Source organism: Lagopus leucura, unplaced genomic scaffold, assembly GCF_019238085.1.
Source record: "Lagopus leucura isolate 7727_CA_CO unplaced genomic scaffold, USGS_WTPT01 Super-Scaffold_100001, whole genome shotgun sequence".
NCBI classification, from domain to species: Eukaryota; Metazoa; Chordata; class Aves; order Galliformes; family Phasianidae; genus Lagopus; species Lagopus leucura.
This window is the reverse complement of record NW_024962262.1, coordinates 47,498,577-47,510,740: the sequence shown is the minus strand read 5'-3', so window position 1 is coordinate 47,510,740 and position 12,164 is coordinate 47,498,577. Positions and strand designations below refer to the sequence as shown.

At 42.0% G+C, this 12,164-nt stretch overlaps 1 protein-coding gene across 1 annotated transcript in view; it reads right to left on the bottom strand.

Annotated features, from left to right (window-relative positions):
• AFF3 (AF4/FMR2 family member 3) overlaps nucleotides 1–12,164 on the bottom strand; it is a 317,614-nt gene that overhangs the window by 160,553 nt on the left and 144,897 nt on the right. The window contains exon 4 of the mRNA XM_042868275.1: nucleotides 7,857–7,901. Coding sequence (XP_042724209.1) covers nucleotides 7,857–7,901 — 45 coding nt within the window. The remainder of the gene's footprint in view (nucleotides 1–7,856; nucleotides 7,902–12,164) is intronic.

The window sequence follows — 12,164 nt, the reverse complement described above, 5'->3', positions numbered from 1 at the left end:
GTGCCTAAATGAAGAGCACTTTCAACTCAGGCTGACGGCAACTAACAGATCACTTGGAGAAATACTCTGATGACCTCAGAAAACCAGCCTGGTGCCACCTAAAAGGGGCAAAAGTTACGAAAAGTGTAGAGTAGCTCCGCAGCCTTTTGGACGGACAAGGAGGTAATAAAGAGACTGGCAGTAGAGCACAGGCAAAGAAAGGCCAAAGCACCACAAGCAGATGGTGTACTCTGAAAACTGCCAAGATATGATGAGTCAAGTGATTACAGTGTACGAAGGTACACTGCCTATTCTGCAGTCATTGCAGTTTATGTGAACAAAGCGAAAATATCTCTATGTAACCCTGGTGTGGTTGTTAATTTTGCTATAGCAAGACAAGGTACTGCATGAACTGCAAATTCTCACTGAAAAGCTGGATAAGATCCAAGCAGAGAGCCTGATAAAGTTCCACGGTGCTGTCATCCACATCGTCAATGGTACCTATCTGGCTGGCTGGGGGAAAGCTGACATAGGGAAATCACACAGAATCACAGAACTGCAGGGGATGGAAGTGACCTCAAGAGATCATCGAGTCCAACTCCCCTGCTAAAACAAGTTTCCTACAATAGGTTGTACACGTAGGCATCCAGATGGGTCTTTAATATCTCCACAGAAGGAGACTCTACAACCTTTCTGGGCAATCTGTTCCAGTGCTCTGTCAACCTTACCATAAAGAAGTTCTGCATGTTAGTATGGAACTTCCTATTTTCAAGTTTTAGGCCATTGCTTCTTGTCCTATTGCTACACACCTCCTCCACTTGAGAGAATGGGGGAGCCACTGGCCTCATCCACTTGTCCCCCACCTCCCTTTACATATTTATTAACATTTTTCAGATCCCCGGCTGCTGTAGAAAAGAATCATAGAATCATTTTATTTGGAAGGCGCTTTTAAAGGCCATCTAATACAAATCTCCTGCAAAGAACAGGGATGTCTACAGCTAGATCAAGTTGAACAGCACCCATCCCAGCGTGACCTTGAATGCCTCCAGTGACGGGACAGCCACCACCACTCTGGCCAAAAGTGGATGCTATGGTGCCTTAAGAAGAGCAGTGTTAAAAAGCAAGTATTGGATACTGAATTAGTTGACTTGAACTATAATTAAATGTTTCTGGGTTGTAGTGTTTTGGGTGAAATGATACAATATAAAAATGCACCCAATGCTTTTTCTTTTTTTTTCTTTTTTTCTTTTTTTTCTTTTTTTTTTTGAGCAAAAAATACAAAAAGAATGACGGTGAAGAGATGCAATTAATGGTATATTTCAGTCAAAACAGTGCCTGAGATGCTCTGAAATTAAGGTTACTAAAAGTAAAGCAGTGTTATGAAAGTTCTTCTGAAGATTACAATGAAAATAAATGATACTTTATTCCTCTGATACATTTTTAATACAATTCTATTACTTCAGAGTACTTTTGCACTCCATGAGACTGAACAAGAAAGATTGTGCACACTGGGCTCCTTCTGGGTTTTCTAACCTCCCCTCTCCCCCATCTGCAGTTGCTGCATTCCCCCCTGCAAGTTCCTCAGGGGTTCCCCTGGGCTCAGTCGCAAAAGCCAATCTGAATTTCCCCATTAAGGTGCTGAGCTGCGGGCAACCTCTTCATCCTCCTCCCAGACTGCCACAAACCACTCTGCTCACAAAGGTGGCTCTTGATCTGCACGCCTATACTCGTGCAGAGCAGCAAAGTGGGTCTCATTCCACCTGTAGGCTTTTCCCTCCGCTTTGGAAAGCAAGATGAGTGGTTAGAAATATACAGCTGATTACCATATTTGTGTTCTGTAATTCTTCACATGTCTGACTCCACCAGGAGCTTAACTGAAGCCAGTGGGATCTTACAGTCATTAACATTTACAAGGCAGCAGTTCACAGTTGTTGAACTAACAACCTACCCCTAAGAAACTGATTTTTCTCCCCTCTAAGTATTGACACGTGCTCTGCTGGCTGTGATGCTTATTCACAGTGACAGTGTGTTTGGTAGGATTTTGTGTTTTCACAGGATTTGTCTTGCGCAGACAGTTTCTAATTTACCTCTGCTCTTGTTTTAATTCAATCAGCTGATGGAGTGCAGCTGATCTCACAGCACATATGGCTGTTCAGGTTGGAAAAAGCCCTGAATATTTGATGGGTTGATCCTTAATGCTTTCTGCTAAAGAATTAGCAGGCCTGCTAATGAGCCAAGGGATCCCAAGTGGGGAAGGGGAAAAACACAGAATTAGATGCTGTTTTCATTCTTCTTTTTTTTTTTTTTTTTTTTTTTTTTTAACATGGCTCAAATAAAGACTGCTGCGTTTTACACAGTCTGACTGGTTTTACAATATAGAGAAATTCAAGTGCATCCATCACACTTAAAAGGACCTGTTTTCATAAGTGGATGTTCTGTGGCCACAGGGAGTCACAACCTATTTGCAAGGGCACCCGAGGCACTCACCCTGTGCAGGAGGCTTGGGCACCAAGCAGTTATCCCTCACTGGCGTGTTTGCAGCTGTAGCCTCAGTCCTTTCACTGCCTCCGCCACTTATTTTTCTGTCTTTCCTGAGAAAACCTTACTTGTCCTTCATCCCATACCCATCCTGCCTCCCCACTCCCCAGAGGAGGTCACTTCTTCTGTGCTGACTGGCTGAGTCTGGATTCCCTCCAGCCCTTTGCTCAGTGCTTCTGTTGCTCTCTTTCATCAGTTTCCCTCCACTGCTGCATCCTGCAGCGAAATGGTGTTTGCAGACCAAGTGCTTGACACTATGTCCGTCTCTCTCCAATTCAGTGACATGTCTCACGTCAACCCAAAAAACAAAGGGAATGCACAAGGACCATCCTTAATAATTAAGAGTTCAGATTGCCTGTTGGTTTCTTTTCAACAAAGCCACTGCAGCTCTAGGAAATCACAGCTAAGGCTGTAAGAGCAGCCAGATCAATCCCAAACCACTTATCTTACAAATCCCGAATTGCCTACATCCAGCACTCAACCTTTCTCCATAAATCCATTGCAAATATACTCAGAGTGTGTCAGATATTGGTTGCAACAGTTATTAGTGGAGTGGCAGAACTTCTGCTCCCATTTTTTGCACGTACTACAGCAAAATAAATATTTACTCCAAACCCCACCAGTAATAACAGCATATACAGTTAAACACATACAAGCAAATAGAAATCAGCTAAAATTATGAAGCTCAGTTAGCAAGACTGTGTTTCAGGAGACGCAGGGAATAGATTGGCTTTGGAGATATCACAGCGATTGAGGCAGCAACTGCTCATGGCAGCATGGAATTAAGGATATTTGAATAGTATAACTCCTTTTTTCTGCTTCAAACTTTTTTAGCATGTCCTCCATCTACAATGTGAAAGCTTACAAGGAATTACCTTTTATAGCTACAGTGAAATAATGCATCTTTTCTCTCTCTATTTGACATAACATCTGCAAACCGGTCTTACTGCATAGAATCATAGAATGATTACAGTTCACCACCATGCCCACTGACCATGTCCCTCAGTGCAACATCCACACGGTTCTTGAACACCTCCAGGGAAGGTGACTGCACCACCTCCCTGGGCAGCCTATGCCTCACTGCCTCACTGCTCTAAGAATGTTTCCTAATAGCCAACCTGAACTTCAGGCCTTTCCCTCTCATCCTATCATTGTTACGTAGAAGAAGAAGCCAGTCCCACCTTGCCATATCCTCCTTTCAGGTCACTGAAGAGAGTGATAAGGTCTCCCCTGAGCCTCCTTTTTTCCAGACAGAACAATTTCAGTTATTTTTATTGAAGGCTTTACTTTTCTCTGTCCTTGACATGTGTGCCTGCAGCTGGACAGAGAAGTCACTATGCTTTGAAGAAGTTGCTATGAATTAGTGCACGGCATTAGATTAGGTACAGGATTCCTGCAGTGATTATAAACTCAGCAGGAGTCCTTACAGCAGCTCCAATCTCGACAGGGTTACTGTCTTGTTAATCAACCTCCTTCAGGACTCGAAGCAGTTCTGTGCTTCAGTTCTTGGGGGCTTTGCTTGGAAGCTGCAGTTCTGTGCAGAATGATCTGCCAATTTACAAAGTCTACAGAGCTTTGATACACTCAGTAAAACACATCAGAAAAGGCTTGACTTAAGCTGTGGAACCCTGTGTTACATACAGACCACACAAAACCTATACAATCTTCTTGACATGATCGGTGCAAAATAAGATTTGGAGATTTTTAAGCAATGCCTAAACTGGTCTGGAAGCCCAGGCACAGATGTTAGCTCTGGTCAGGTTCTGAAACCTGCAGGTGATAGGATGCACACCCTCACCTCCTCCCACACAATAGGGGAAAGGGAACAGAGGGAAGAAGACAGAGAAGGTGCTGGGCAAACTTTCTATCACCCTTCATGTTGACAGGGAAATGAGGACACATGGCCCACCATGAAGTGCCTATCCCATGCTAGAGCAGTCTAGGCAGGGAACACACTGTCTAGGAAGGGAGGCTAGCTACTGTCTGCTTTGTCTTGTGGAAGAGACAATTATAATGGAGTGCAAGGTTTCCTAAAATTTAAATTTGTAAACAACTTCTTCCTTTTGCTGATGTCCTGTTAATTACAAAAGGAAGAGTGACCCTTCCTGTTACAAACATGCTTAGGTGTGATGTTGAAGAGCTATCTTTTCTGAGGAGAACATAAAGATTGCAATTCCCTTGGATTTTCATTGTTCTGCCCTGAAAACCTGTATGGAAACTGCCTAGCAAATTCTGGCTTTACTATGGAAATAGCATCTCCAACAACAACATGGAAATGGTGTTCCTTGTTTCTGAAGAGCAATAAAAATAAATCTGTGTTAGAAGTGAATTGACCCATTCAGCACAAAAAGAGGCTATGGAGGATGACATCTGGAAAAGTGTGGATGCCAAGTTACAAAACGAGTAGCTATTACTGTTGCTGTTTAGACCAATGTCAGTAACAATGACCACTCTGATACTGATTTGTACTGCAAGAGTACCTATGAACAGCTTTTGTACTATGCTAGTCCTTGACTCAGAGAGTTAATCTTTCAAGAAAATGAGAACAGGTGGGCCTAGCTGGGTTGTACAAGGGACCTGTGAACAATACTCTCCAACTTATGGTCTGATTTTTGGCTGGTCCTGTATGGAGCCAGGAGTTGGACTCAGTGATTCTTACGGGTCCCTTCCAACTCTGGATATTCTATGATTCTATGGGGGACAGCAACGTTTAAGCATGAGAAACAGGTATACATCCGACATCACCACTGTTTTCCCACAGTCCTTGTGAAAAAGGAGACTCTTAAGAGGGGATCTGAAGGTAGGTATGGAGGTAATTGGGAAAGTGTTTAATGCTCTTCCGAGATCTGATGGGAAATATGGGATAAATTAATTCATATAAAATTTAGCACACTGTTGTGTGCTGGAATCTGGCATCACTGTGATAGCTAACTGGTAGCTAATATGTCAGCACTTGAGTAGACGAGGCCTTAGAATTGAAGACAAGTAACTCTGCTGGACATAATAGAGAAGGAGATGACAGTGGTGAGATGCAAAGACAAAGGTAATACGGGCCAGATACCAAGTTAAGATTATGATCCAGCAGCATGAATGGATGTGGACAAGACTGCACCAAGAAAAGGATGCTGCAGTAATTTAGGAGTGTAATGAGAAATCAGACCAGAATTAGACCTTTGTGAGCAATGAGCTTCAGTTAGAAATTTTACAGAGTACTAGTTTGCAGGATTTGCATGTAGTCTTGGACACAGAGATGTGGGGGAATTTTAGTGTGAAGTGATACTCAGGTTACAGACGTAGAGGATGGGCAGACTGGAGAGGTTATCCATGAAAACTGAGTGAGAGGACATGACTGAGGGTGAAAGTGGTGTGCTCTCTATTTTTGCCGTGTTAACCCTCAGCAGATAGTGAAATACTGATGTTAAGTGTGGCTTTCGACTCTAAGCATACCTAAACTGCCCCCTACCTCCTGCCCTGTAAGGAGGCGGTCTCAGCTTTGAAAGCCTTACATGTCTCTTGCCATCCTTTAAAGTCTTCTGAACATAATTTTTCAGAATCAAGGAAATCAGAAAGAAGTTGGTAAAAGTAAAAGAAGCTGAGGGAAGTAGTAGGACATGGGACAAAGTGCTCTGCAGTCCTTGGCAGGAGGAGATGTGCCGTGCAGATCCTCAGCCAGGTATTTTTGGTAGGTACTTTTGTTCTTAGGCTGCCTTCTCCAGGGAGAGACAGGATTGCAGCCAGCACAATGACCTGTGAGAAGTGAACAAGGGGTCTTCGGAAAGCTGCTTGTAGTTAACTGATTCATTCAACTTTTAAGCAAAGTGCAAGAATTTTTGAATAAATCCCAATGAACAAAAGGGTCCTATCCATCCAAGGGTGTGCTGCACATTTCATCGTGAAGCTTCACAAAAATATTTCTTGAGGAATGTGCCCAAGAGACAAAGAAGAGAGAAACTGTGTTCACCAGTTTGAAGATGTACCTTACAACTGAAGGTCATATGGTGCATTCTGCACTACATGGGACTGTATGAGATTAGAGTCTTTTACATATCCATGTTCCTACACATGAAAGGAACCGTGTCTTCTCCATTTTTGGCCACTTGAACAATTTGTATTTAAGGAGGAAAACTAACTTTCTTAGCTGTTCTTTTAAAAAATCCTATATTAAAAAAAAAAAACAGGTGAATGAGTCCCACGTCATAATCTCAGTGCATCGTGAAAAAGCTCTCATGAATTACAATATCCACTACTAACTTGTAACAAAAGAATAGAGATTAAGTCTAAGACTTGTTGGATATGCAATTAAGTCCTACCACAGCCCACTTTGTAAATGTTAGCTAAGTAAAAGCTCTGCCAGTGAAGTCATAAGCAATCCATCATAATCAACCTTCAATAAACTCTTTGTCCAGTTCAAGAATTAAAAGCTGTATTTAATATATTCATGGAGAATGGAGAAATGCCTTTAGAAACAACAGTCTTAATGCACTGCTAATCTCTAAACCAAATATTTATAGCCCTGTAGTTTATAAACAATCTGGAATATTTGGGTAGTGGATATCCAAGAGGTGGATACACACACAGTAATAGAGAGGTTTTACCATTCCATCCACCTGGCTTGGTGTTTTACTATTATATGAATTGTAAATATAAAAAAAATATTGTATTGTCAGTGTAGAAAGAGAACTGAAAAGAGCAGGAATTAAAATACATGAAAATGGTTCACTGTTTATTAGTTTGTCTGTGTCAAAAAATAATCAATATTAAAGTTGATTCAACCCAAGATGTGTTCGGATATGTATTAATTTGGTCCATGAAAATAAACTAGAAATTACTAGGATAAAAGAAATAATAATGAAATATGGAAATAACTGCAGATTTTGCACATTGTCATTATATAATGGACATAATGGAGATAATGACATTACATAATGGATTCTAATTAAATCCAGGTGGAAAATGACCTTCCTAGACCTCCCTTCAAAATTAAGATTTTTGACAGTCGTGATTAATGGAAACACGCACTTTGCATGGTTTGTAAACCTGAAACATCGTTGTACATTTCAGTTTATAATTTATCCCATTATCTGCTTCTGCATGCATGAAGGTCAGCTGTACTGGCACAAAGTAGCAGTGAAAGCCAGAGGCTCTGGAAGGTTGCTTACACACATTTTCAATTCTTTTATTTGGTAAATAATTTTGCCTATTTGTTCCTTAGAAAGATGACAATCTTAAAGTGTGATATATTTAACAGCAGTAATTGCAATATTCTTGTTGTTCTCTTCCCTTTTTAGAGTAAACAAAATGGCACTAGAAGAAAGGGTTTTTTTTTTAAGAATTCCTACCCGCAATATTTCTTCAATGCAGCTGTTATCTCCTGTTCCACTGTCCTGTAAACAAAATGAAAATTCAGTTTGTTTGTGTTTTAAAAAGAAATAACAAATAGCAGGTTGAGGACATGGTTGTCACATGAAATACATTCAAAATTCTATTAGAGTTTCAAAATGAGGCCAAGTCTTTCCAGCCTCTGAAAGTTGCACAGCTGAAAATTCTCAAATTATTCCCTGTCACCACCACAGGAAGATGTAATATTTGCAGTGTTTACATATGATTGGCACATATTTGTATAAATTCATATGATTTTGTTTATGCCACTTTTGGGTGTGCTCCATGCTGTTTCAAATATACTGCTTATAAATAAGCATAAGCAAAATGGTTATTGTCTGTACACATATCCAATATGTGCAGTTATTTATATCAAATAAATAACATCTGTCTGTATCCTTTGTGCAAGAAAGTTTCTGCAGTGACACTGCCTGAGTAAAGTCTGACAGTACATAGGGTAGCTGTGATACTGAGGGGAGAGCTGCAGGGACAGCCACACTGAGCACTGGCTGGGCAGCACAGTAGTTGTGAGAAGGTGATTACTTCTTAAAAAATGCTGACCCCTAAACCCACCCTGCATGCTGTGAGTTTGAGGATGCATAGGAATTCAGCTCTCCTGAGTGGCACAACTTACTCTAGAGTCACTAGGAAACATCTCTTCTCACAAAGAGCAGTGATGCAGTGGCACAGGCTGCCCAGGGAGGTGGTGCAGTCACCGTCCCTGGAGGTGTTCCAGAATCGTGTGGATGTGGCACTGAGGGATGTGGCCAGTGGGCATGGTGGGGGTGGGCTGATGGTTGGGCTAGATGATCTGAGCGGTTTTTTTCCAACCAACTGATGCTGAGGGCCTGCCCTTCTCCAGCAGTTCTCCAGAAGACAGAGGTGGCTACTGCATGTTGTAAATTTTCTAGGGATTTATTTCACCACACAAAATTTTCCAGTGGATACCAAATTGAATATCAGCCAGTAATAAGCCTTTGCCTCAGAGATAGCTAATAGTATCTCAAGAGGAGAGTTGTTGAGGGATGTGATCCCTCCCCTCTAGTCAACACTGGTAAGGCCTCAGCTAAAGCACTGTGTCCAGTTCTGGGTCCTCCAGTACATGAGAAGCATGGACATACTGGAGAGAATCAAACAAAGGGCCACCAAGATGAAGAAGGAGCGTAAAAGAATATCAAAAGAACTTGGTTTTCCAATATGCTGAGCTCTTGTCACCTGAAAACCATACTTCTCTGAAGCATCTGCATTTGTTGCCCACGTGTCCAACAGACAAAAAAAATACCATCAGCCAGTTTTGCATAGCCCTGGACGCCCTGAGTGCTGCTCCCCAGCCTGAGCTGTGGCACAGAGGAGGCCTGGATTCACATTCTCCCATAGCCTAACAGCTATAACCAAGGTCAGCAGTACCACAGCGTAAGGGAACAATCTGTTGCGTAATTTTTTTGTGGCTTTTATTTCATATCAATTCACAAAATGTCACAAGGGCATTGTCAGCACTCCTGCCAGATCTTTACTGAATATGGCCCTTGATTGTTAGACAAATGATCTGTGCTAACTCTTCCTAGTGCAACACATTCTTTGCAACACATTCTTTTAGCTTTACAGACCCAGGAAACTATAAACCACTGATATCAAAGAGAAAGGAACTAAGCATTCCATGAAGTCAGCCTGTGGAAAATTACTTGTATCTGACATACTAATACTAAAGAGCAGCTGCAGTCCCACACAGAAAGCCCAGTTCTCATTGCACCCCTGTCCCCACGAGGCACACAAGGCTCCCCACCTTCCCTGCTGCTGCGCTGCAAGAAAATAGTTCCTGGCGCCAATGAAATTAACAAGACAGACAGAAACATGCACACAGAAACAGCACAACTGTCTCTGGATAATGAAGAATTCTAAAATTTGTATTAGCAATTTTTGCTTGCTTCTTCTCTGTGTCTTTCCCTCTATTTTATAATTTTATTTCCCTAAAGCCTGGTCTGTGATCTTCTGGAAGTCATTGGTGAGTGGTATCTGTCAGTGGTCTGTACTGGGAACAGTACTGTTTCATATCTTTATTAATTACATATACAGTGGGATCAATTACATTCTCATCATTACATTCTCATACATCCCTCATTAGGACCAGAGGGAATGGTTTCAAGCTACGGCAGGGGAGATTCAGGCTGGACATGAGGAAGTATTACTTTTCAGAAAGGGTGGTCAGGCACTGGAATGGACTGCCCAGGGAGGTGGTGGAATCACTGACCCTGGGGGTGTTCAAGGAAAGGCTGGATGTTGTGTTGAGGGACATGGTTTAGTGGGAGCTATTGGGAATAGGTGGACGGTTGGAATGGATGATCTTTTAGGTCTTTTCCAACCTTGGTGATTCTATGATTCTATGATTCTCAATGAGTTTTTAGATTATTCCAGACTGAGAGGCACAGTTGATATGACAGAAGGAAGGCACTATAGTGATAGAACAAGAATAAATCGTTTTAAATGAAAAGTGGGGAGATTTAGATTAGATATACAGAACAAATTCTTTACTTAGAGCTTGGTGAGGCTCTGGCACAGCTGCCCAGAGAAGCTGTGGTGCCCCATCATTGGAGGTGCACAGGACCGGGTTGGATGGGGCCCTGGGCAGCCTGAGCTGGTGGGGGGCAGCCCTGCTCACAGCAGGGGCTGGGACTAGGTGGGCTTTGAGGTCCCTTCCAACCTGAAGCATTCTATAACATCTATTTTATAATCCCACTAACAACAGTGGGGAGAGTAAAGCCACCACCCTGTATGCCTTTTTTACAAAACAAAGAATGTGCTGCTTGACTTCAAGTTCACTGCTCTCCACTGTCATCCTAGACAAGGAGGCATGAGTTGACTTATCACTGTATGCCTTATCTATACAATGCACTGATGGCAAAATAGTGCTCGTTACTTTCTTATCAAGGGCAAAATGACTGAGGGTAAATTTGGCAGTAGGCTATTTCAGAGAAGGTTCAAAAACAAGCTTCTATTTCAAAACGAAATATCCCTCCTAGAAGTGTAATAAAATAAGTCTGCAAATACTCATCAGCAAAAAATTATCCTTTCCATTACTACAGAACTAAAGCCATAGCTGTTCTCCTCAGTACATATCTCTGGGCAGAAAGTAAAAATATTTCCACATCTCTCTCTTAGTATTATCACAATGACTTCCAAAAGGCAAAAATAAAGAAAAAAGCGCAAGACCAAAGAAATGCTATGCAAAAAATGATAGTAATATTTGGAAAAGAATTCCATTTCTATACTATCCTCTTTGTTCTTCATCTTTTTAATACCAAAGATAAATTTTTGAATGTATTTTTTGCTTTGAATTCTGACTTGCTGGTATGTATCTTTTGTTACTGTTGATATCAAAGTTCCCCGAGTAAGGTTAGAGAGGTTAGGAGTTAATGTCCTGCACACAGCAAGCAAATTCAATTTCATGTGGCTTGGGGCCATATATTTTTCTTTATGATATCACAGAATCATAAAATCAAAAAAGCACAGAATGGCTTTGGTTGGAAGGAACCTAAAAGATAATCCATCCCAACTCCTGCCATGGGCAGAGCTGCCCCCCACCGGCTCAGGCTGCCCAGGGCCCCATCCAACCTGGCCTTGAGCACCTCCAGGGATGGGGCACCACAGCTTCTCTGGGCAGCTGTGCCAGGGCCTCACTGCCCTCTGAGTGAAGAATTTCTCCCTAATAACTAATCTAGACCTCCCCACTTTTCATTTAAAGTTATTCTTGCTATTAGACCATGTAAAAAATTGTTTTCCCTTCTGCTTGTAAGCTCCTTTCAAGTACTGGAAGGTGCCAGTGAGGTTTGCCTGCAACTTTCTCTTATGCAGACAAGCCCAACACCCTCAACCTTTCCTCATAGAAGAGGTATTTCAGCCTTCTGATCATCTCCACACCCTTCACACTCCAGATGGGGCCTCACGAAGGCAGAACAGAGGCAGACAATCCCCTCCTTCGCCATGCTGGCCACCCCTCTTCTGATGCAGCCCAGGACACGGTTAGCCTTCTGGGCTGCATACAATGCAGAGTGTTGATGCAGTACCTGAGGCAGGTCTGAAAGGGGTCTGTAGGCCTTGATTTGGAAATGTTTCCCCCCCTCTCACTCTCTTTTTTCTCTTCTCCATTACAAGCTCACTCACATCACAGAGGAAACCTGACAACCTACCTTTAACATATTTTAATAACTATAAAAGATAAAAATAAAATCTAATCAATGTTTCTTGAAACCTGAATTAACAAAAGAGAATGC